This window comes from Cannabis sativa, chromosome X, assembly GCF_029168945.1.
Source record: "Cannabis sativa cultivar Pink pepper isolate KNU-18-1 chromosome X, ASM2916894v1, whole genome shotgun sequence".
NCBI classification, from domain to species: domain Eukaryota; kingdom Viridiplantae; phylum Streptophyta; class Magnoliopsida; order Rosales; family Cannabaceae; genus Cannabis; species Cannabis sativa.
Genome location: NC_083610.1, coordinates 83,257,847 through 83,282,852, shown reverse-complemented (window position 1 = coordinate 83,282,852; position 25,006 = coordinate 83,257,847). Strand labels below are relative to the sequence as shown.

The 25,006-nt window shown below is 33.4% G+C and overlaps 5 protein-coding genes across 9 annotated transcripts; 3 read left to right on the top strand and 2 right to left on the bottom strand.

The window, feature by feature from the left end:
• The first annotated feature begins 832 nt into the window (after nt 1-832).
• Nucleotides 833-3,830, top strand: LOC115700931 (tubby-like F-box protein 5). Its single transcript, XM_030628614.2, has 6 exons — nt 833-1,254; nt 1,577-1,640; nt 1,759-2,160; nt 2,265-2,352; nt 2,685-2,817; nt 2,894-3,830. Exons 3-6 carry the CDS (start codon nt 1,786-1,788, stop codon nt 3,570-3,572), a joined length of 1,275 nt encoding a protein of 424 aa, XP_030484474.1. The 5' UTR covers nt 833-1,254; nt 1,577-1,640; nt 1,759-1,785; the 3' UTR covers nt 3,573-3,830.
• Nucleotides 3,831-3,927: 97 nt separating this feature from the next.
• LOC115696694 (uncharacterized) lies at nt 3,928-7,992 on the bottom strand. The gene has a single exon (XM_061106768.1). The coding sequence runs from the start codon at nt 7,507-7,509 to the stop codon at nt 4,321-4,323; it is 3,189 nt and encodes a 1,062-aa protein (XP_060962751.1). The 5' UTR covers nt 7,510-7,992; the 3' UTR covers nt 3,928-4,320.
• A 207-nt stretch (nt 7,993-8,199) lies between these two features.
• Nucleotides 8,200-9,553, top strand: LOC115703187 (CBS domain-containing protein CBSX3, mitochondrial). 2 transcript variants are annotated; one of them, XM_030630708.2, is made up of 6 exons: nt 8,200-8,328; nt 8,431-8,693; nt 8,792-8,873; nt 9,005-9,078; nt 9,174-9,234; nt 9,323-9,553. In XM_030630708.2, the coding sequence occupies exons 2-6, from the start codon at nt 8,439-8,441 to the stop codon at nt 9,463-9,465; spliced, it is 615 nt and encodes a 204-aa protein (XP_030486568.1). In that variant the 5' UTR covers nt 8,200-8,328; nt 8,431-8,438; the 3' UTR covers nt 9,466-9,553. The 2 variants fall into 2 exon arrangements, with proteins under 2 accessions (XP_030486568.1, XP_060962754.1); XM_061106771.1 differs by lacking the exon at nt 8,200-8,328 and having other exon boundaries at nt 8,343-8,693.
• A 574-nt stretch (nt 9,554-10,127) lies between these two features.
• Nucleotides 10,128-15,951, bottom strand: LOC115700912 (U-box domain-containing protein 5). 4 transcript variants are annotated; one of them, XM_061106769.1, is made up of 8 exons: nt 15,847-15,951; nt 15,677-15,756; nt 15,439-15,535; nt 15,007-15,097; nt 13,262-13,447; nt 13,075-13,182; nt 11,835-12,919; nt 10,128-11,453 (listed from the first exon to the last, which is right to left on the bottom strand). In XM_061106769.1, the coding sequence occupies exons 4-8, from the start codon at nt 15,055-15,057 to the stop codon at nt 10,718-10,720; spliced, it is 2,166 nt and encodes a 721-aa protein (XP_060962752.1). In that variant the 5' UTR covers nt 15,058-15,097; nt 15,439-15,535; nt 15,677-15,756; nt 15,847-15,951; the 3' UTR covers nt 10,128-10,717. The 4 variants fall into 4 exon arrangements, with proteins under 4 accessions (XP_060962752.1, XP_060962753.1, XP_030484447.1 ...); XM_061106770.1 differs by lacking the exon at nt 15,439-15,535; XM_030628587.2 differs by having other exon boundaries at nt 15,677-15,912.
• Nucleotides 15,952-22,705: 6,754 nt separating this feature from the next.
• On the top strand, nt 22,706-24,702 carry LOC115703185 (protein RADIALIS-like 4). The gene is made up of 2 exons (XM_030630706.2): nt 22,706-23,356; nt 24,517-24,702. Exons 1-2 carry the CDS (start codon nt 23,061-23,063, stop codon nt 24,539-24,541), a joined length of 321 nt encoding a protein of 106 aa, XP_030486566.1. The 5' UTR covers nt 22,706-23,060; the 3' UTR covers nt 24,542-24,702.
• The last annotated feature ends 304 nt before the right edge of the window (nt 24,703-25,006 follow it).

Here is a 25,006-nt window from a genome sequence, read left to right as displayed (position 1 = left end):
CGGCCACTGCCAAATAATTTATCTGACTGAATAATACAACTAATATTTACCAAAACTAAAAATAATGTATCTTATTTATTTGTTTTTGGTTACTATAATTCATTTCATTATATTGTCTTACCTTGTAAGAAATATTCATTACCAGTTCATCATAGCTAAGTAAGGCCACAATTACAATGACTTGCTGTCTCAATTTTTGTTCTTCAGAGACCAAAATGCTTCCACCATTATTGATAGTCTCAAAACAAAAAATTCTACTTTTTTTCTCTTCATTAATTTTTTCCTGTTATTGTCAAAAATTTAGTTCTCTAATAATTTCAATAATAAGAAATTCAATACACTTCGTTAACCAGTCATGTCAAAATGGACTAGGTCATGCTATTAATTGTGTTAAATGAGAAAATTAATACCCATTATTATAGATAAATAAATAAAGCTTTCTTTTCTTTTCTTTTCTTTTTTTTTTTAATAAAAAATTAGAGAAAAAAGAAATAGTTATGTGAGAAACGACAGAATGGGCCGAGTGATTTGAACAATTTAGTGAAACGGAGAGACAAGAGCGTGGAAACAAAGACGAAACGACAAGGTCCACATTGTATCTGGCTGGCAAAAATCAAAATGGTCCGAATTTGAAAAGAAAGAAAGAGATAAAAAAAAAAGAAAAAGGCACACCAAATTAGTGTCTTAGCTATACACACGCAAGTTGTATAAATTAAAATTAAAAAAGTAATTTTTCTTTTTTAAAAAAATTAAAATAGTTATACTCAGAGAGAAAAGAGAAGGAATAATTATTAATTATTAATTTAATTATAATAAATTTGTCATTTAATTATTAAATAGGATTAGAAAAAAAGCAGAATATGAGGAATTGGGATCCGAGAAGGAGAAAGAGAAGAAGAAGGAGAAGAGGGTGGGTTGTGTGGTTGTGGGAGACTGGCCGTGCCTCTGTCTGTGATTGTCACAGTCGTGGCTACGAGAGGTGGGCTCCGTTGCCGGTTGCCTGGGTCAGGTCCTGGGTTTCCCCTTTTATATTACAGTTTACAACCACTAATCCATGTTCGCCATTTTCTAGTTTCTTCTTCCTCTTCTTCGGCCCACAGCCCTTCATTCTCTCTCTCTCTCTTAGTTTTTTTTTTACCTCGTTCGAGACATTGGTAACCTGAAAAGATTCTCTAATTCCGCTTCACGATTTCTTCGAAAAAAGCTCTTTCATTGGAATTGTTCAGAAATCCAACGCGTTTGCCTCCTTGCTCGGTACATGAATCTCTTTCTTGATTAGTTTGAAGTAAATCAAGCAATCTACGCTTTTCTTCTTCTTCTTTTTTTTTTTCTTTTAGTGGTGGGAGATGTTGCAATGTTAATATATTTGGTAGTTGATCCCCGATTCTCTAATTATCCCGTAGCTTTCATTTTGAAGTTGTAAGCATTAATTGATCTTGTTCTGGGGTTTGTTTTTTTAGGCTTGTCATTGGGGTGTGTACGTAAACAGTTAAGCATTGCATCGTTTTGTTATTAAATGTAATTTCATTTGCTGCTGATCTATTAAAGTTTCATTTTTTTTTTTGTGTGTGCGCAGATTGAGTTGCTTTTGTGAGGTTTTATGCATCAACACCTGAAAGCAAGAAACTCTGATACTCAATGTAAACTTATATTTGAATACCCTTTGGATCATCTTCGGATTCCATAAATAGATCTACAAAAACTTCCAAAGTTTTTTATCCATTTCAAACCTCGTGAAATTTGGTCTTATTTGTGTAGTGATACGAGAGTGCTAGTTTAATCAGCATGTCATTCAAAAGCTTAGTTCGCGAGCTCAGAGAGATGAAAGAAGGCATTGGCAACATATCAAGAAGAAGGATAATGGGAAAGCTTAATCATCGGAGGAGTAAGTCACACATTGCCCCTGAAGGGTCTTCGTCAACGGTTTCATCGTCTTGGACTTGTTCTGCATTGGTTCAGCAGGGCCGGTGGGCGAACTTGCCACCTGAGTTGCTTCTTGACATAATCCAACGCGTAGAATCCAGTGAGACCACCTGGCCTGCTCGGAGGGATGTGGTTGCTTGTGCCTCTGTTTGCAGGTCGTGGAGGGAAATTACTAAAGAAGTCGTCAAAACTCCTGAGCAGTCCGGGTGGCTTACTTTTCCCATCTCACTCAAGCAGGTATTTTTCTTCTCGTGGTAATATAAGATTGTTTTGATTCTATTTTACCCACATGCTAATTTGTGATTTTTCTTTTCTTTTATGTGATTATTCAAAATTATCAGCCGGGGCCAAGAGATTCTCCGATTCAGTGCTTTATTAAGAGGGAAAGAGCGACTTCAACATTTCGACTGTATCTTGGTTTAACTCCTGGTAAGAGCTTTAGAGGATTCTTGTGATTGGTTTATTACTAGTTTAGGGGTGAATGGCGCTCATTCTCTATTGTCAATTTGTGTTCTTTCACCACTAAAGAAAGTTATAGTTAAAATCTGGTGAAATGGCTTCTTCTGCCCTTGATTCATGAAAGTGGTAGTTACATCTTGATCTAAGTATGGCCTTGCTTGTGGATCTAATTAGTGGAGCTTTTCACTATCTTCATAGTGTGTTAATAATTTTACTAAAATCTACGGGAATCGTGGGCATTATCTAGTATGACATAGCTTTTGGTTCTGAATATAAGTAATGGTCTGATAATTAATCTACAGCTTTGGCTGGCGATATGAGCAAACTGCTGTTGGCGGCAAGAAAAATCAGACGGGCAACAAGTACAGAATTTGTGATATCCCTGGCTGCAGATGACTTCTCTCGAACAAGCAGTAGTTACATTGGAAAACTAAGGTGGGATTATACGCAGGGTATTACAATTTTTCTGTTTTGTTCGGTTTTCTCATCATGAATTGTATAATTTTAACAGATCTAATTTTTTGGGCACAAAGTTCACCATTTACGATAGTCAGCCTCCATGTGACCCTGTGATCCAAACAAATTGTAGATCGCGGAGAAGAATTCATTCAAAGCAGGTATCTCCAAGGGTACCTGCTGCTAATTACAATGTTGCCACTATATCATACGAGCTTAATGTTCTGCGTACAAGAGGCCCAAGGAGAATGCAGTGCACCATGCATTCAATCCCCATTTCTTCAGTACAAGAAGGGGGAGTTGCCCCGACTCCAACGGAATTCACAAATGGCCTTGAAGAGCAATGTTTTTCATCCCCATTGTCAGTTTCAAACGCAAAGAAGCCACTTGTTGAGTTGAGCTCCAGTAATCTCACAGACTCTATGGACTTGGTTCAGTGCACAAGGGATCCTCTTATTTTGAAAAATAAAGCTCCAAGATGGCACGAGCAGTTGCAATGCTGGTGCCTTAATTTCAAGGGACGAGTTACGGTGGCATCAGTGAAGAATTTCCAGTTGGTGGCAGCTGCTGAGCCTTGCCAAAATGTTTCAGCAGCTGAGCAGGAAAAGGTGATACTGCAATTTGGAAAGATTGGGAAAGACATATTCACAATGGACTATCGGTACCCTCTTTCTGCTTTCCAAGCCTTTTCAATCTGCCTAAGTAGCTTTGACACGAAACCTGCCTGCGAATGACCATTACATACTGGTCATCTAGAAACTAAACTGTAAATATCTTTTGAAACTAAGCACTTTAGGCTTTTGCCCTTGATCACGAGCACAAGAATCTTAGTTGGTCTGGCACTAGTTTATAATATATTGTCTTATCTGATATGAAAGTGTGATGTAAGTTTACCATTTATTTATTTGCACTAAAGAGGCTCAGAGTTTTCGCTTAGAGTATGTATGTATGTAACCTTACTTTAGCAATTCTAAGCTTCACTTTATGTAGCCTCTATTGAGCTCTACCCTGTTATATTTCTTTTCTTTTTTATTTTATTTTTAATTCTTGCTCGAAACGATGATAATAGGAAAGATTACGTGCGGTCTAGTTTTTGGTATCTTACTTAGTTTATTAAAATCAGGTTTTAAAAGACAAGTGCGTAATGGGTGGCATATTTTTCTTATAATATAAGAAGCAAAGGCTAGATAAGAACCATGCGATCTTTCAACCAGTTATTGTGATCATTATCGATCTTACTCCTGTTGTAAGAATTTATTGTATCATTTTATTGTTTTAGACTATAAGAACACTATCAACAAATGAGTCTTGAACAGAACTCTTTTCTGTTTTTTTTCTCCCAAATTTGTAGCAGCAGCAATCGTGTCAACGCTCTTTTGGATTTTTTGGGCTTGAGTTGCTTGGTTCCATAAAGAGTTTTTAAGGCATTGTCGTCTAGGGGTCATTGTAAACTCAACCTTGCAGGTTTGGGTGGATTTTGAGTTACAATTTCAACTGCTTGACCTCGTCAGTTGTGTACTGAGAGTAGGTCAATTGAACACCCGGATTCTTTTCTTCGATTGAAGCATTGAATACAATGGAGTTGTTAACGCTCTGTGCATTGCTATTGACATAAGCTTTTGGTGAATGGGCTTCTCTTATCATTCGGTCTATATGCCTCTCTCCCGAGCTTGTTTCTCCATCAGTGGTGTTTTCATTTTTAGGGCTCTTCTCTAAGTTAGTCTTGTAACTCCGATGAATGTGAATTGATTCTTCCTTTTTTGTTGATTCAGAGCTCATGTGCATTGCCGCTCCTTTGTTTTCACCAGTTAAGGTAACGACAATAACAGGCTTTTCATCCACTTGGGTTCTAGTGGTGAGTTTTTTAACAAGCTTGGAAATGTCTTCTATGATATTCTTGTGTAGAGAAACTTCTTCCTCTATGGTCAAAACAGGCTTTTGAAAAGAATTGTTTGTATTTCCACGTATCGGATGCGATGATTTAGCAATTTCGGCATCATTACCAATATAAGTGGTGGTGGCTATAGTCTTCGTTCTGTCAGAAACTTCTCGTTTTTGTTGCCCTTCTAGTGCTTGAAATGTAACATTATGTTTCTCTAATTCGGGTTGGAGCTTCAAATCTGACTTCTGGGGTGGGACATCTACCTTGTTAGCTTCTTCAGAGAGTGACATGGTTGTTTCCAAAGGCATTGGAACTTCTTTTAGCTCCCTTGCAGCAAGAGCATCTTGAGAGGTTTTTATCCTTTTAGTTTCAGATGTGATTTTCTCTTTTGATTCAGCCCCTCGCAATGACACCATAAAAGCTACTTCTTTCTCTAGTTCTTGCTCATGATTTGATGATTGAACCTGAGCTCTAACTTGAGGTTTCTCAGGCGAAGACGGAGATTGAGATACAATGTCATCCTTTGCTTTTTGTTGAGTAGCTTTGCTAATTGGAGAAGAAACCCCCAGATTATCCATCCAAGCATGTTGAGAAGTAGGGGACTGAGATTGAAATGACCTTCCCAACTCTAGTTGAGACTCAAAAGTCACACGAGATTGTGAAGGTGATGTTGCCCCTGACTTGGAGTCTCTTTTTGAAGGTGACGATAACACAGAGGTTAAACCACCATGGGGTCTTACTTGAGGTGGTGAGGTAGGCTTGGAACTGATTTGTGATTTTCCTACTGCAAGAGATGGAGATGGTGGTTTAGTTACATCAATTTCAGCAAATGGGGAAGAAGTAGCTTTTGAGGCCTCCATTGTTGCAAAAGATGGTGATTGAGCTTTAACAATTGCATTTGCAGGTGTTGAAGTTGGCAGGGCACTGACTTCCGAGGATTCACTGGTTGTACTAGATGGCGACGACAACACAGATGTTAAACCTCTATGGGGTCTTACTTGAGGTGGTGAGGTAGGCTTGGAACTGACTTGGGATTTCCCTACTACAACAGATGGAGATGATGGTTTAGCTACAACAGTTTCAACAGATGGTGAAGAGGTTGACTGGGAAGTAGCTTTTGAGGCCTCAATTGTTGCAAGAGATGGTGACCGAGGCTTAACAATTGCATTTGTAGGTGTTGAAGAAGTTGGCAGGGAAATGGCTTCTGGGGATTCACTGGTTATACTAGACGGGGATTGAGTTTTACCAGTTGTGGGCAGTTGTGTTACTTTTGTAGAGTTGGTGGCAGTGCTTGTTGGTGATGGGGGTTTTACAGCTATATTTGTCGAGGGTGAAGAAGTTGATTGAGGAGTGGCTGATGTGGACTTGGTGAATTGAAGAGATTGATTCTCTTTTGGGGACTCGGTGGCGAACTGAGATGGTGTTTGGAGTTTGGAATTTTGAGATGATGGTGTTTCTTTTTGTGATTCATTTGCTAAAGGAGTTGGTGTTTGGGATTTGGAAATTGGCACAAATGGTGTTTCTTTCGAGAACTCAGTAGCTACTGGAGATGATGTTTGAGGTTTGCTTGTTGGGGCAGAAGATGTTTGGGGTTTGGTAGTTGGAAAAGATTGTGTTTCTTCTGGAGATTCAGTAGTTGCTTGAGATGGTGTTTGATTTTTGATTGTTGGGAAAAATGAAGTTTCATTTAAGGATTCAATGGTTGGACGAGATGGTGTTTGAGGTTTGACTTTTGGGGAATCAGTGGTTGCATGAGATGGGGTTTGAGGTTGGCTTGTTGGGGCATAGTATGTTACTTTTGGGGTTTCAGTAGCTACACGTGATGGGGTTTGAGGTTTACTTGTTGGGGCAGAAGATGTTTCTTTTGGTGGTTTGATGACTGTACTAGGTGGTGATAGAGGTTTGTCTGTGGGGACAGAAGATGTTTCTTTTGGTGGTTTAATGACTAAGCTAGATGGTGATTGAGGTTTGGTTGTTGGGGCAGAAGTTGTTTCTTTTGGGGAGTCGGTGGTTGCACGAGATGGGGTTTGAGGTTTGCTTGTTGGAGTTGAGTATGTTACTTTTGGAGATTCAGTGGCTACACGTGATGGGGTTTGAGGTTTGCTTGTTGGAGCTGAGTATGTTACTTTTGGAGATTCAGTGGCTACACGTGATGGGGTTTGAGATTTACCCGTTGGGGCAGAAGATATTTCTTTTGGTGGTTTGATAGCTGGACGAGATGGCATTTGAGGTTTGAATGTTGGGTTAGAAAATGTTTTTTTTGAGGATTCAGTGGATGCATGAGATGGGGTTTGAGGTTTGGTTGTTCGAGGAGAGTGTGTTTCTTTTGTGGATTCAGTGGCTGTATGAGATGAGATTTGGCGTTTACCTTTTGCGGTAGAAGATGTTACTTTTGGAGATTCAGTGGCTGCACGAGATGGTGTTTTAAATTTGGGACTTGGAGTAGAAGATGTTTGGGGTTTGAGAGTTGGGATTGATGGTGTTTCTTTAGGTGACTTAGTGGCTGCACCAGATGGTGTTGGAGGTTTTACAGATGGTTTAGATGGTGTTTCTTTTGGAGACTCATTGATTGCAGTTGCAGGAGAAGGAGATGGGGATGCTGATGATGGTTGAGCTTCAGCTTTAGAAGGTGGTTGAGACTGAGAAGGAGGGGGCTGTGAAGGGGCTCTCCCAGCTGGTCTAGAAGCACGTCGTGAAACGGATGTAGGACGAGAGCTTTGTGTTTGTTGCTCTGTAGAGCGCTGAGACCATGGGAGTCGAAAGCGGAATGGTTGTCTTCGTTCTGCCATGGATAATTGTGATGGAATTGGATGATTATTTTTGTCACATTTTGTATATCGATTCAAGTGTGCTCGCACGTATACACATATATAGCGCCATACAACCGAAAACTTATACTTCAGAAACTTTTTGGGGATTAAAACATTTTGGCGTTAAAGACTTTTATTCTATACCTTTCTTCTCTTCTCTTTCAAGGGACAAAGAAATATTAGATTATTTTATGTTCAGACAGATTTTACTTCATTTGGGAGACTAGCATCTCGTCTGTGGTGCTCTCCATATTCCATTTTCTATCACTTTGCTGTATACATCTGTCAGCTTACATCTTTTTAAACCCGTAGCCTTTTTGTTATACATGGAAAGATATTAAGAATATTTATTTAATTAAAATCTATCTTAGCCTTGTCATTATTCTTTCTTGGGCATTGACTCGTGTGGTTGAAATCTAGAAGTAGAATGTGACAAACTTCTGTTATTTGATAAGATAAAAATTCGATGCCCCATCATAACGCTTATTAAGATTAATCAAACTTATATAATAAGAAAAGAAAGTTGATCAAATAAGGAAGCTAGTTTTCCATATTTGGCACGTTAAGGTGGTTTCTTGACAAAATTAAGACCTAAAACTTATCTAATTAAAAAGAAAGGTTCTCTTGATTCACTCATTCAAGAAACGAATTAATCTAAATGACATTCGCAAGTAAAGAGATTAAGATAAAGATTCTGCTGCTTCATGTAATATGGAGGAAGGATTATATGTGGTTACTGGTCCGTACATTTACTCTGTACTCAGTATTTTCAATAAACTTAAAAAAAAAATATTTAAGGTTTGTCTATTGTCTACTGATCTGTTTCCTATAAACTTTCTTCTTCTCTTCTTCTTTAAGTATATGTTGTATTTATTAGAGAACATGTTTTTATCATAACAGAAAAAAAGATGCAAAGAATTGTGAAAGCTGTGAATTCATGCCAGCAAATGGTGAAAGCTGCAATATTAGAGCATTCATCACATGGGAGAGACAGGACCAAAATAGAGAAGATATTTTCCCGTTTTGGTTGGTCTTTATCCGTACAAGAGAAAGGATTAGAAAATGTAACGGTGGCAGAGGTACTCATGGCCAAAGGTGGAGAAAATACAGGCTCTTGGCTCTGTTGCCATTCAGACGACATAGTCAATGATGCCGTTAAAAATGTAGGTTAAAACTAATTAACAAATATTTCATATTTTGTCTTCCTTTATAATAATGTGTTAATTAATTATATGTGAAAAAGGGTTTATCCTAATTACAGATGGCTCGAAACAACATCGGATCTTTAGTTGTACTAAAGCCGGGACACGTACAACATGTTGCTGGGATCATTACAGAAAGAGGTGTAAACATCTCTGCATTTTTTTTTCTTTTGGGAAATTTTTGTTTTGCATTTTCCCAAGTCAACGATATGCTTGTCTTTGAGTTTGACTCACCTAACTTTGTGTCATGTATCTATGCATAACTCACACAGATTATCTAAGGAAAATAGTTTTAGAAGGAAGATCTCCAATACATACAAGAGTAGGAGAAATAATGACTGATGAGGTTACTTCATTTTTTCTTGTTCTTTTTCTTCTAGAAAACGTTTATTTTTATATCCCTATAATAATAAGCTTGGCCTCGAATTTTGAATTCAACAGAGCAAATTAATTACAGTGAAATCTAACACAAACATTTTTGAAGCCATGCAGATTATGACAGGTAATTAATCTTAATTCATTATTGATGCATAAAATGCAATCGAAATTCTTGTCAATATCACAGTACTCTTTCTTTAAAATGCATGCAGAGAAACAAATTAGGCATGTTCCAGTAATCGATGGTAGGTTGGTTGGCATGATCTCTATCAAGGATGTTGTCCGAGCAGTGGTGCAACAGCAAAGTGGGGAACTTAAACGATTGAATGAGTTCATTAAAGGAGATTACTATTAGATTCGAACTATAATATAATTATGACTACAGCTAATGAATGTTATCATGTATGGTATCAAATAAATTGTCTTAAAGCATTTAATATGAAGTATCTTATTCTGAATCATAGAGCATAATCATGTGTTCATTATCATATAAACTTAAAAGAGGAGAGGAAGAGCATGGTACTTCTTTAATTGTCTGCATAACAAGCCTAATAGTTAACAAAGCCGTAGTTATGGTGAAAGTAGAGAGAAAGGACTCTGATCTTTAAATGAGATCAAGATTATCAAGCTTTATTTTTTATAGGCTAATTAGTAATTTTTTTCCCCGAACTTTGACATGTACTAAATCGTGTCCCTTGAATTTTTTTGGTCGTTAGAAATTCCTCTGGAATTATTGAGATTGTTAAATTTAAGGACTTTTGTCTAATTTCATTCAATTTTACTGTTTCAGTGATTGTTTATGTACTAAACCATGCTCCTCAAACTTTGATATCTATCAAATCATGCCCCTCAAACTTTGATATATACTAAATCATGCCCCTTGAACTTTCATCTATGCTAGAATTTTTTTACTGAAATTAGACAAAAGTCTTTAAATTTAACAATCTCAATAGTTCAGGGAGAATTTTTAACGGCCAAAAAAGTTCAGGGGGCACAATTTAGTACATGTCAAAATTCGGGGGAAAAAAATTACTAATTAGCCTTATTTATAGAGTAGAAGAGTACAAAGCTAAAGGAGGGAAGATAGAGCTGGAATCCAAAAAAAGCTAAAACAGAAAAATAACAGTATTAACAACTAATTACAGCTGAAACAAAACTGTTAAGACAACTAATTGTTCTCTTCTAACACTAACTGTATCCTACTCAATCTAAAAATACATCTAGGAGAAGCACTGTGTCATGAGTCATCAGTTCAACTCTGCCAATAGATCAAAATCACTTCTAGATAGTCAATTAACTATCTCCTTACCCTATCAGTTACGTGCAAAAGTTCCTTAACTTTTTTTGCCATCTGAAAAGATTAACCAAAAGTTCAAACCCCATAATAGCCTTAGCTATGACATTGTTTGTTGCACAGGCACTCAGTTGTTTTCAATTCAATGCAGTAGGTGCCTAGGTGATCTTTATTCACTATGCCACAGCTTTTTCACTTTTGCAAAGAAAAGTTTGCAATTAATAATGCAAAGTGGGAATAGAAATTTCGAGTGTTGTGTGTGGTCATCTCCATTCTCTATTCTCTAGGGTCACTCAAGAAGAGTAGTATAAAGCTATCTGCCTTTCGAGAATATTGACATATCCCTACCCAGCAACCAAAACACTCTGGAAGATGGTCTCTGTCTTTTAGAGACGCATGGGGATGATGAGGTATTAAGTGTATGAGGAGTAGAAAGTACTGAGGCACTACAACATGTCGTCTGCCCGAAATACTTGAGTAACTCTAGTGCAATTGATTTCACCTTGGAGTTTCCATTTACTGATAGATGGACTAAACACTCAACTATTTCTTCACTCATTACAAGTTGACAATATTGAGGTCCATCATGGCATAGTGACTGTAGTATGTTCAATACATGTTCTTGTTCCTTTACACCTTGCTCTAGTAGTTTTCCAATGGCAGCAATGTTATCAGCAACTCCAACCCTGGCCTCCTCTATGCTACATAACTTCTTTATAATTTCAATGACATACACCGAAAGAAGTCTGTCATCTAAGAATAGAACCAACTTTGGGATGTAATCCAAATACACCATGTGGTAACCTATGTCCCTATCTGTGGATAGATTACTCAGTATCTTCATAGCAAGAATGTGGAACTCTCTAGTGTGAGTTTGAAGGACTTTTAACATGGAGGGAAGAACACCAGAAACCAACATCATGGAATGATAGCTCTGTTCATGAGATAAAATTTCTATGATTGCAAGGACTTCTCCAGTGATCTCTGAATCTAAGTAGGATGTCAACACATAAATGGAGTCTCCTAATTGAAAGGGTGGCATTTCATTCCTGCAAGGAACACCCACGAAGTTTACTATACTTAGATGTGGCAATCACTTATGCACCTATAGTAACACATAGCATTTAATTTAACAAAACAAACACCAATTATTAGTTACTGCATTATTATAGAACACTAAAGATAAAAAGGAGCAAGAGCAGAATAAGGGTAAGTACACGTAGGTAGTCTAGCTTGGCACATAACGGAATCTGTTGGATGGAAAAACAAATTTGCAAACGGAAGTTGAGTTTGGCAGGTTTATCCGCTAATAAAAAAACCGTTTGGGGTTAGTTGTAATCAAAAGTAAAATTTATGGGGTTTAGCCGCAAATTACCCTTTATTATTCTAAAATCACTTCAATCTTAGTTTCATCATATAGATAAAATTACCTGTTCTTAGTCAAAATTGCCAAAAGCACTTCTGCCCCTTCTCTTTGTGCTTTTAGATTACACAGTTCTCTTGCTTTATTCATAAATTTGATCAATGGATTTACGTAATCATCCGAAGTTGTCCAAAGATAACCTTGGTCACTACTATACAATTTCTCCTTTACATCCTCCACTACCTTGCACTGTGATTCCCATGAAATTTCTGCAAACTTGAAGATCAAACCTAATACATTTCCATGGCTACAATCAGAAGAGTGAGAATTTTGAGATTCAGAATTCATCTGAATAACCCCGTTCTTGAAGTCATAATTTCCAGCACTGCCTGATAAATCTGAACCGCAACTATTGCTAGAAGAGTGAATTGACACATTGCTGATCTGAAGTTTCAAATGGCCCATAGAACTGCCAAAGCTGACAATAGAACTGTAACCTGAAATCTTTAACCTTGAAATCGAAGCAGGAAAAGGTTGTAGACAAGGATTAGGAATAAGAATTTCATAGATGGAACACCATTTTGTGATGAGTGCCTTCATTGCACAATTTGGAGTGACTAACATGTGATCAAGCTTTGTATTAGTTATGGGGCAAGTGTGATTACACTCATCAAACCACCTCTCTATCCAAATTCTCTCAAATGTCTTCCCAGAGGCAATAATCACAGGATCATACATCAACCTCCCAGAGATGGGACATTTAAATTCTTGAGGCGGTTCGGGTGATGAAACACACTGATCATCATAATCAAGAAGCTCTTCAGCAGATGTGGTACTATTGCTTTGGCATTGCAAGATCACATTCCCATGTTTCCTTAGAAGATTCAAAAGATAGTGCAATATTTTTTTCCTTGTTTTTGAACTATCACCTACTTTATCAATCAGCCTCTTAATAGACCTTTTCTCTATCAACACTGCCAAAGGGGATGTAATTTTAAGCTGTAGAGCTGCAAGTTTAAAAGCCTCGAGTTCTTTTCCGGTGGCGGCAGCTACGTCCTGCTGCATCAGTGCTAGTATAGCATTTCCAGCCTCTTTGTCTGCAGAATCAAATAGAAAATTTGCATTCCTTAGATCATGAATGATTCCTGATACCTGCATAATAATGACCATTTTTCTTAATTAGTACAAAAAAAAAAAAAATGTTTGTGAGTTTAATTCCCAGTAGTCAATGACTTACTTGACTTCATCAGATAATTAATTAATACTGATGTTTACTTTAATTTAGAGAGTAGAATTCAACTACGTACCTTTGCAGCCAGCAGTAATGGAACCATATTTTGAATTTGGCTTAAACAAGAATCCAAGGTTTTACGTATCTTTTCACATCTTGACAGTATCGTTTCTCCAGTAATTGCCTGAACACATACACACATTTATTCAATGAAACATAACTAAAGTTCCCAGTCAGAAATATATTTATATATATATATGTACCAAATAAAGTTTACTAGACTCAGAGCAGTGCTGAATTATTGACTTGGCTTTATCCATTGAATCTTGCAATGAGCATAGTGCTGGTATTGCAGACGAGCCTCGTGGTCGAGAAGACTCGATGGCTGAAAATATCTGTGATATTCTATCAAGGAATTTCAGGAGCTCTACGCATATTAATCGATGCACCTAAAAAAAAAAAATCAAATAGAGATTTAGTTTTATATTCACAACATATTCTTAAGCAGTGGCTCTGTAATTAGCAAATAGATTAGAATATTAAAACACTAGTCTATCAAGCCATGCCCAGCGACCCTTGTGCATATATATATATATATATATATATATATAGATATATCTCAATAACCGGGCCATCCATATCAAAATCTAATTTGTAACTCCTAGCTAATAAATATCATTATCATGATATATGGACTCTTATAGCCTAATTAATAAAGCAAATAATATAATATAGTCATTTAAAGAATCTGAAAACAGATTCTTGAGAAAGACAAAAAAGGGAGAGAGAGATGAAGTGATAGAGAGGAAATGTGGAAAAGGTTTTTTTTGCTCAATCTCAAACTGATTGGCAAAGCTTTTATTTATACTCAAGACCATTTACAAACCGATTACAATTGCCAATAACAAAATTACAGAAAGAGAAAGCTAACAATAAACAAACAAACCGTTACAACTAATTACAGTAACAACTTTCTGTTATTCTATCAACACTGTGGAACAAATTGAGAACTAGTGATGATGGTTATTCAAACAAAGGAACATGAGAAAGGTTACAATAACCTGCTAAAATTTACTCTGATATCAGTACATGCACAATTAATCCAATTTATATATTAGGTTGAAATTCCGTGCAATGAAAGTATAATTAGTTTTCTTTTTAATTAAGTTAAATTAATAATGTTAAGTGTAATGTATGTTTAATTTTTTTTAATTAGGTAATTTATTTTTTTAAAAATTTTTGAAATGGAGTTTGAGAGGGATTTCTTTTTTAAAAATATTTAGCTATTGCTATATTGGTGAATATGATTATATATACATATTTTTTTAAAAAAAATTAATTAAATAACGTATCTGATAATACATATATTGTAATTTACTATATTCTTAATCAAAACTCACATAACTAAATTTAAGTGTGTATATATATAGATTGGATTCTTATATTATATAAAGGTTTTTTATTCTCAAACTTTAAGAAAAATATAGTGTGTGAATTAGTTTACTATAGCTAAAACGAAAAGTAATCAATTTCTTATTACAACCATTTTAATTTAAAATATAAAATAAATAATAATAAAATTAAAAATATTTATAATATTTTAAGCATTTTAAATTTAAATTTTTTTATATAAAATATTTATATAAATTTTATTTTTAAATATATATAATAATATTATAAGATTATCTAAGAATTCCGTTACTATGTATGTATACTCTCCATCATTGATCTAGGAATAATGGAAGAAACCATTTTCCATACTGATTTCACTCATTTTGCACATCTAACCAATTTGTGTAGCAATATTATTACTTCTCCTCTGGTCTTGTTGACTCTTATCATAATACAAGAGGAATTTCACCCCCAAAACCACTGAAGTTTATATACTTTTCTTCTCTGAAACTCGAATTCTGTCTATAAATTAAAACACTGAAAAGGTGACTATAACGAACACTAAGTATATAATTAATGGTGAAAAACACACTAATTACAATTATGTGTTTATTACCTTAACTTGGAAATAATATGGAAAATCTTGAACACCTGAACTACGTTCCATTTCATCAGTATATATAGTTGATTTGATATGCACCTTCAACCTGCATAATTATATAAAGTGAAATATTCATGAGCTTAATTAATGTATCAACATATAATGAAGACCCATTCAAATTAAATTGAACCTTAAGTAGTATATTCTGTTCGAGACACTATATATATTCCAAATTTCTCTCTAGCTAATATAAATACATATTAATTAATGAAAAACTAGAACAAATTTTCTCTGGAAACAAAGTATACGTAATTAAACTTTCCAACTAGTTTGAAATATATCAAAAACCAAATAGCTAAACAAAACCCACAAGCAAATATATAATATTGTCACAATTAAAACAAAGAAAAGAAATGACTGGAGTTGGAATGAAACTTTACAACATACCAAAGTTGTTTTCCTCCCTCGTGATTAGTACTAAGATAACATACCCAAAAAGAAAAGGAAAATCTCACAATTTCCCTAATGGAATGTCCCGAAAATTCTGTATGGTAATGAAGAGACAGTCACCAAACCACTTAAGAAAAAAGAAAGAAGAGATCTGTAATTAAGTAATAAGATTCTCCATTCAAAAAAAAAAAAAAAGTAATAAGATTCTTTGCATAAGTGAGTTACGTGTACGTACGTTATTTGGTATAGTCAATGAGTTGATCAGACATGGACATGTAGCTTCCTGGTGGTAGATTGTACTGTAAAGGAGATTATCTGCAGAAAATAAAATTCTTCCAGTATTATTATATATATATATATATCTCTCACAAAATTACTTTATATTCAAACATTCTTATTTCTTACTAGTCTAGTAGTAATGAAGAGAAGAAAAGTAATAGTCAACGTTAATTTTATTTTGTAAGAATGTGTATAGTTAAAGAGTATATGATAAGGTGCATATGGGTTCCATTTTATTTTATTTTATTTTATTTCCACGTATTATCAATAATCTCACACAAATATAATTCCCCAAAAAAAAACGACTCACCCACATTATTATTATTATTATTATTATTAGCCTCACAATAAGGAGCACGTGATACTATATATCCTCCGCGTTGAGTAAATAATGTGTATTAGGATAAAAACAAATTAATTAAAGTACTGTAATAGGAATGGGACAACCCAACGACTCCAAGAGTAGACTGACCAGTTTCTTCTTACACTTTATCATAAATTCCACAATATTCATCTGTAGTACTTTTAAACCTCACAAATGATGCTCGGCCGCGTTACTACTACTACTAATTATTATTAAACCATTTAGTTTTGTCAAAAATGAAAAATAAAAAAGTTTAATATAATATATATAATTTAACATATATATTTATATTTTTTAGTGGTAGGAAATCAATACCCATGTTTTAAGATAAATATGATATGACAATACATGGCATCTACTATTAACTTTAAAATTATTTAAATTATTATTATTCCGAAGGCCAAGTCTTTTTTGTAAAGACAAATATTAATTAAAACCAAAAAGAAATTCAAAAACACATATACTTCTCTCCCAATAAAATCATAGACATGACAAGTCGTCCCTCAAGTTTCATTCGTTATTTTATGGACAACTAATATTAACAAAAATATAAGCAAATTATATATATATTTATTAATTATTGACTGAAAAAGAACCTCTCGTGTCTACTTCTTATCTTTTGAAATATTATCAAGTTATGATATGAATTTTTTTATTTAATTACAATATATAATTTGAGACTCAAATCTAAAATTTTTAATACACGCTAACCTCAAATGACATCATCGAATGATTCTTCATCAAAGAAGATTCAACCTTCTAAGAATTAATGTATATTTCTCACTTACAAAAATGTTTTTTTTATTTTATTTTATTTTTTAAAAATCTCCAGCATGTGGTCTCAAAACACAAACATATGTTTGGTGGATTTAGATGATTATTATACTCTTGATGAGTAAAGCATACTTTCAAACTAAGGCGGGCAATTGTGTTCGACTCATTATTAATCATACCGAAATACGACTCGTATAAGTCGTTTATGTAAAGAGAAATGCTAAAAAACCACTAGTATCTAGTACCATCCAATGTATAATATTGCTATAGATAAATTTAAGTATAACTAGTATGGAATATATAATAATTTGTAAAACACTACTGATACCTAATAATAATAATTTTATGTAAATGATCAATTTTTATTTCAGTTAACTTATTAACACATTTATCTGCTGGCACAAGCCATTTAACATGTTTACTACATATTAAACTAATTGAATATAGTTTACATCTAATAATTTAATATTTCTAAAATTTGATATTTATAGTTATTTTTTAAGTAACCCTCAATAGTTAATTACCCATTAAGTGTTGCATATATATACATACACATATATGTAAATTCTACTCTCTTAAATTTGATAAATATATATTTCTACCTAATAGTTAGTTACACTACAAGAAATGTCACTTTTGTCAATACATTTTTGTGCTGGCAAAAGTTGGTATTGCGCTAGTAAAATAGAATTCACTTGTGATGTGTTGGCAAAAGGGGATTGGCAAATCAATGTTGGTATTAGAACTTTTGCCAGCAGAAAATAAAAAACGCTGACAAAAATAACTTTTCCCAGCGCGTAAATGTGCTGGTAAAAATTAGATTTTAGCCAATACAAATGTACGCTGGTAAAACTTTGATCTCTTTGCCAGCGTAATTTGTGAAATGCGCTAGTAAAAATTACTTTTACCAACGCACTAGCGAACTATACTAGTAAAAGTGACATTTTAGATTATTGAGTTAGTTTTACAACAGTTTGTAGCCACTTGTATTCTACTGAGTATATATAAATACTCATTCAATCAAATAAATAAGTTAAGCATTTAGCTTAAACATTCATACATACACTCTATGTTCTCTCTTTTTCTTCCCCTATTCTCATTCTTCATGGTATTAGAGCCAATTCACTAACGTCAATGACTTCCTCCGGTGACCACTCGTCTCAAGCTGGACCCACCAATCCTACAATTGTACCGACTCAGTCCTCTTTGACAGAACAATTATGGAATCCTTTTTAGAATTCTCTCACTGTTTCTTTTACTTTAAAAATCGATCGCACAAACTTCCTCTCTTGGAAATTTCAGCTCATACCTACTGTCATAGGTCATGATCTTAATGAATTGCTCTTCAGTAATTCGACTCCTCCTTTAAATCTCATCAATGGCGATGATAAATCCTCTGTTCTTGCAGCGGCGTCGCAAAGATCAGATATTACTGTCCTGGCTCCGATCTTTAATGGTCAAAGAAATCTTGGTCACAGTTGCTTGCTATTCAACATTGAATTTTGTTTGGAAAGCTTTGGAACAGAAGTTCTCAAGTCAATCGAAAGCAAAGCTTCTTCAACTTAAAGGTCAGTTGATAAATCTTCAAAAAGGTAGCTTGTCTATTTCTGACTATGTTGACAAGATTAAATCTGTGTTTGATTCATTGGCTATTGCTGGACATCCTGCAAATGTTTTTAACTTGATTTTGCATCTACTTAATAGACTTGGTACCGAGTTTGATTCTATTGTATCAAGTATTACTCTTGAAGTGAAGTTCTCTCTCTTGAGGAAGTTCAGGCTCTCTTGATGTCTCATGAATCAAGATTGAAAGACAGGCTACTGTTATGGATCTTTTAACAAGGATGGCAGCTGACCTCTCAATGGGATCAAGAAATGGACCATATAGACCTTTTAATGGTTTAGGAAGAGGAAATGGCTCAGGAAATGTCTCAAGATTTCCTAATCAAGGTAATGGATTTCGACCTGTTAACAACAACAAATTACTTTGTCAAGTCTGTATGTGATTTGAGCATACTACTGCAACCTGTCATTATAGGTTTGACAGAAATTGGGTTACTCCAAAGGCTTCCACAACTCAGCCTCAAGCTAACCTCACTGAGCAGTGTCTTGACTATGATCCTCAGGCATTTATAGCTCAAACTTTGCTAGATTTTAGTGATGATGTTGGCTGGTATGTGGATACTGGAGCAACCAATCATATAGCAATTTCTATGGATAATCTTGATTCTGCTACTCCTTATTTTGACCATGAAACTGTTACTATTGCTAATGGTAAGAAACTGGTGATTTCCAACATTATTACAACCACTCTTCCCTCCAATTCTTCTTCTTTGAATTTAAATTCCATTTTACAAGTTTCCTTAATCACTAAAAACTTAGTCAGTGTATCCAAGCTTACTAATGACAATGATATTTTCTTAGAATTTCAGAAAACATGTTGTTTTGTTAAGGACAAGGAAACAGGGGCAGTCTTACTCAAAGGAAAAATTAAGGATGGCCTCTATCTTTTAGGAGATGATAGCTCGAGTCTTTCCAATACAACATTACAAGTCCATCTTGTAACTACAAAAATTTAGTCCATGTCCACTTTTTTTCATTCTCATTCTTGTAATAAGTGTTACACTCAAACTTATAATTCAATTTCTGCTTGTACTAAATAGAATAATAATAAATCCTTTCTTTTCTTAATTAGATGTCTCTAATCCTACTATATATTTTTCAAATTCTGTTACCTACATTAATGTTTGGCATAACAAACATGGTTATCCTGCACCTAATATCCTAAGCAAGATCTTAACTAAAAAAATATACCACACTCTCTTAAGAATTTGAATTTTTGCAAAGCTTGTCAATTAGGTAAAAATCATAGGCTGCCATTTCCCTTATCTCAAACTCGAGCTACTCAACCCCTTGCACTTGTGCATAATAATTTATGATGTCCCTCCCACATTTCTTCTAAAGTAAACTATAAATACTATATTGTTTTTGTGGATGATTATAGTAGGTTCTGTTGGATCTTTCCTCTTACCTTAAAATCTCAAGTTTTTGAGTATTTATCAAGTTCAGAAGTCTTGCAAAAAAATAGTTTAATTTACCTATCAAAGTTGTTCAAGAAGATGGGGGAGGGGAATATGGCCATTTAAAAGATTATTATGTGAATCTCTTGAATTTATTTTATGAATTAATGTAGTTGTTCAAAAAAAATTTCTTCTCTTTATTCAATTTCATACAATCTGTTTTAATTCTGCAATTATTTACTGACAATCTATAATCGTAATTTATGAATTCAAATCAAAATTCTGGAATGTGAGATTTGAGTATGCTCTGATTATTTTGGATGTAAATTGATTTAGAATGAAAATGCCTAGGTTGTTTGTATGATTTTATTAGTTGGTATGTTTAATGTCATCTTTATGATTAAACTTACCATAGGAATATAGAGAGTTTTCACATAAATTTGGTTTATAAGTCTTGGCCAGATTATAAACTTTTGACTCAACTTATCAATTGATCAATAGAAAGAAGAGAAATTGAGTAATTACATTATAAAGTAAAATAAAGAATAATTGGGAATCATAATAATCTTTGTCTTTATTATTGTTATTTCTTTAATACTTTATTTTCTATCCAACAACTTTTATTAATTAAATAGAACTAAGTAATTAATGGATTGATAATTGATAATCAATTCTCGTGGGAATATTACTTTATTTATCATTATATTATTACTTATTTCGATTGCGTATACTTACATATTAAATTTTACATATTTTTATGCTGTAAAATATGGTCACGTAGGATAATTTTTTAGTGACCTGTATTGTCATGTGGGAAAAATTAGGACTTAACGAGGTTGGACAGACGACACCTCAAAAATGTAAACGAAACAGTATTTTGGAGGGTTTTCCCACCAAAATATGAGGTTGGATAATTTTTTACAAGTAAATTAATAGTTGAGGGGGTTTCACCACAAATTACTCTTTTTATAATATGTATTAAATTAAAATGTGTAAGATTCAACATTGACTAATAATAATATATCACTTCTTTTAGTGCTTGATATATACATTTTTTATATAAATATTTATATGTGCTGGTTGTATCTCATTTTTAATCATAACTTGCATGTCGAATTTGTTATGCTCCTAAACGGAGGTGATGACAAAGCAATGTTTAAAAGAAAAAAAAATTGCAAAAAAAAAAACTTATTGTAAGCATCTTTGAACAAAAAAGCAGTACTATTTCATATTCTGTTCGAACTGCAAGTGGCACTAATATATATAATGTGAAAAAATATATGATAATTAATGTATAATTCTAAAGGCTTACAATTATAATGGAGAAAAAATTCTATACAACAAACAGGTCAATCCGTAGTTGAGTAAGAATTCCATTTTATCATCTTTTATGAATGTCAACAAAAACGAATGAAGTAACAAACCAAAAAAGGCAATGAAAACAAATAAAAGTAAAATGTTACTTCTCCAAATAGATACTAATATTGTGCATGCCAATTCACTAATTTAATTTAATTATCTTATGCTATATATATATATATATAAGCACACTAGCAATATTAAGATAATCGTTTCTTTATGTTAATTGTATTACAGCTTATATATATATTTATTAATTAAATATGAATATATACTTAGGATACATGATCTGATCATGATCTCTTTCGGAATAAAATTTTCACATGCATGTATGTACCGTCAGTGATGACTTTCAATAAATCGAGTTTTAAATATTCACACAATTAATTATAAATAGTAGTTCTCTCTGTAAAGTACACAACAGAAGTAGTACTTCAACCAATTCAGGGAAAGGGAAAGTTAATTATTTCTTGAAACTAAAGCCATTGAGTTGAGTGATATTTCGAACACTATATATTAGGATAATTTAAGTACTATATATTGAGATCCAAAAAAGAATACTAACTTGACATATGCAATAAATATTTTTACATGGGACTACGTAACATTACGGCCGGACCCCTGAATTAACAAATAATTTGATTTATCTTACCAAAAGAAAAAAAAAATTAACATGATTTATAATATAATAAAACCATTTAAATGCAATATTACAAGCTAGTGAAGATGAAATGATATCATATTAATTCTTGTTTAAAATTAAGAGGTGTATATTATGGCAAGTTGGCCTGGGAGGAAGATAATTAATATCCCCGGGGTCCAAGTAAATTAGGTAACTGAGAATATCTTGGCTTGGTTGCATGCGTCGTTTGTGGCTCGTAATATAACAAATATATTTATATATATATACGGATATGATTTTGTCCCGTTATTGTACTTTCACGGATTGTAATCCGTGATGTACGACTGCAGCCGTCAGATGAGGAAGTTATTTGATCTGACGGATGAGATTGATCTAGGGATAATTAGGGTTAAAAAGTAAGAACGTACCCTAACACTCATTTAATGTACCCTGAGACCCATCGAATGTACCATAGAATACATTCCGTGAAAGTAATCATATCCCTATATATATTTATATATATATATTGTGGGGAGTGGATGTTCATACTGTTATAGCGCATCTACGTTAATGGTACTGACAATTGGGATCTAAAACCTTATCAACCTATGAAAAAATAAAATTCTCTAAATAAATTTCCACATGCTAAATAAATAAAAAATAAAAAAAAATTATAAACTATATATGTGAAAAGCTAGGGTAGCTACTGTTTAGTACTGTTAAGAGTACTACAGTAGTAGTTAAAATAAAATTAATTAATATAATTCTTTTCTCCTGAGTCCTCTCGTGTCTTTTGTTTTACATAAAAGGAATCCCATCTTGTTATATATATTATATATACAATACATATGTATAACCATAAAAAGAAAAATATTCGCCAACTTGGTCTGAAGGATCATCATCTCATAACACCACCGCCCCATAATCTTCCAGCTTATAAGGAGCATAGATAGCCATCACTACTTTGCCAAACCATCGATCGATATCACTTCTTATGAATAATATCTTCTCTTACATTATTACTTATATTCTTACCATTTATCATATTCAGACAGCTACCCAACTCTGCTCTTAACTTTTCTTTTCTAGCCACCACCCTTTAGATCTTATATACATATATATATATATATATCACTCTTTTTCTTCTCTGAAGTACTATATATAAACATCCACACTCACAGCTTATAAATTAATAATAATAATGTCATCATCTGCAGGGTCATCATCATTCTGTCATGCTTGGACGTCTAAGCAAAACAAGCAATTTGAAAAGGCTTTAGCTGTGTATGACAAGGACACCCCTGACCGATGGCAAAATGTGGCCAAAGCAGTGGGTGGGAAGACTCCAGACGAAGTCAAGAGACACTACGAAATCCTTGTGCAGGACCTCCTCAAAATTGAATCTGACCAATTCCCTACACCCAATTACAGAGGCTCTGTCTCTGCCTGCAACCACCTTAGAGGATTTCCTAATGATCATAATAATGATCAACACAGGTAATTAATAACTCATCCATCATCACTTAATTGCTAGCTTCCCACATTATGTACGTACCATTATAGTATAAGAATTTATTAAGTGCTATATTAATTAGCTATAATAACATGTTATTTATTGTTCTTATATATTAAGCACGATATTAGTTGTAATTCTGTACGTATGGGCCGGTGTTCATACATAAAATAAAACTCATCATCTGAAAATCAACAACAGATCGATGAAACAAATTAAAAATAAAAATAAAAATAAAATAATAATCTCTACTTTAGTTAAGATATATTGAGCCGTTTTATTATTATTATAATTAAAAAAATAAATAAAATGGGAGGGAGTTCGTAGCTAGTCCACGTATAGTGTGTAACAAATTGCCACCCCTACACTCTTCTATCTCCTTAATTATAGTATTTGACCAAAATTGACCGTGACATATTAAGATACCGACATGAGAACCATAAAAGGAAAATCTTTTGTATCTTTTTGCTATTCATATATTATTCTACTCGATCAACTTCCTAAGTAGAGAAAGCCCACATGAAATCTAATCCCTACTTCTTCTAGATCACATGCACATGGTCCTATATAGTTTGGAAATCATAACACAATAAAAGTATAAATAAATTAATTATTATATATATATTACTTATCGGTGCTATACCATGAGTATTGATGAGGATATATATATATATATATATATATATATTATATAATATATTCTACTCTTTAATTGAGGCTATCCAATTCTTTTTAAATCATATCCCACATTCCTTCTCTGATCTTGGCCGGATCCAGCTAAAGAAAAATGGCAGCATTATCATTTCGAAAAAGTACTAGTACAATCACCCACCTTCGTGCATTAGTCGGCTTATATCTTAATTGCTAAAAATAAAAGGATTTGAATTTTATTTATTTATTTTTTATTTGTTCCCCCAAAATAAGACTCCAGCTCTAAGATATAGTAGTTGTTATACAACACGTCAAAGTAGGGAATTTGTTTCTAATGCAAGAATAGTACGTGTTGTGTTGGGTTGTGAAGTTAATAATATATATATTTAATGATGTTTATCTACTATATGTATATATTTTTGTATATATACAAATACACTGCCTACATTCTTTAATTTGACTTGCTATATATATATTTATTTATTTTATGCAGGCGAATGAGGAATCTTAAGCTCTGAGCATTTGGCTATTGGGTACGTGATCAGAAAAAAAAAAAAGAAATATATTATATAATGTAATGCACCAAGGTATTAACTGGTTATGGTTAAGTTGTCTTTCCTTCCCTTTAGTACTCACAAGTGTTAATATATTTATTATATATGAAAACAAATATATATTTATATCTTGGTCATGTATTAATTTCTTTTACTTTACTCATTTTAGTTATATATTATCCTCTCCTAGCCTTGTTCTCTAAAGCGACAATTCGCTAAAAACAATGTTGTAACGATCCAAGAGCTTGTCTAGATTTATTATATTTAAAACAAATCACAACTAACAGATCTGATTCATAAATATGTACTATTAATATCAGCTCAAAACAAACCAAAAAAAAAAAAGGAAAGATAGTGAAAAAATATCACCGAAATATCAAAAGAATTTTACACCATACCATACGACCGCAATTTCATTCGGAAAAAAGT

Coding starts and splice junctions, on each gene's coding strand:
- LOC115700931 (XM_030628614.2), top strand. CDS start 1,786: ATGTCATTCAAAAGCTTAGTTCGCGAGCTCAGAGAGATGAAAGAAGGC. Junction 2,161..2,264: donor TTCCCATCTCACTCAAGCAG/GTATTTTTCTTC, acceptor CAAAATTATCAG/CCGGGGCCAAGAGATTCTCC. Junction 2,818..2,893: donor AGTTACATTGGAAAACTAAG/GTGGGATTATAC, acceptor TAATTTTAACAG/ATCTAATTTTTTGGGCACAA.
- LOC115700912 (XM_061106769.1), bottom strand. CDS start 15,057: ATGGAACGTAGTTCAGGTGTTCAAGATTTTCCATATTATTTCCAAGTT. Junction 12,920..13,074: donor CATTACTGCTGGCTGCAAAG/GTACGTAGTTGA, acceptor ATTATTATGCAG/GTATCAGGAATCATTCATGA. Junction 11,454..11,834: donor GCAATTTTGACTAAGAACAG/GTAATTTTATCT, acceptor TGTTCCTTGCAG/GAATGAAATGCCACCCTTTC.
- LOC115703185 (XM_030630706.2), top strand. CDS start 23,061: ATGTCATCATCTGCAGGGTCATCATCATTCTGTCATGCTTGGACGTCT. Junction 23,357..24,516: donor CATAATAATGATCAACACAG/GTAATTAATAAC, acceptor TATTTTATGCAG/GCGAATGAGGAATCTTAAGC.
- LOC115696694 (XM_061106768.1), bottom strand. CDS start 7,509: ATGGCAGAACGAAGACAACCATTCCGCTTTCGACTCCCATGGTCTCAG.
- LOC115703187 (XM_030630708.2), top strand. CDS start 8,439: ATGCAAAGAATTGTGAAAGCTGTGAATTCATGCCAGCAAATGGTGAAA. Junction 9,079..9,173: donor GAGAAATAATGACTGATGAG/GTTACTTCATTT, acceptor TGAATTCAACAG/AGCAAATTAATTACAGTGAA. Junction 9,235..9,322: donor AGCCATGCAGATTATGACAG/GTAATTAATCTT, acceptor AAATGCATGCAG/AGAAACAAATTAGGCATGTT.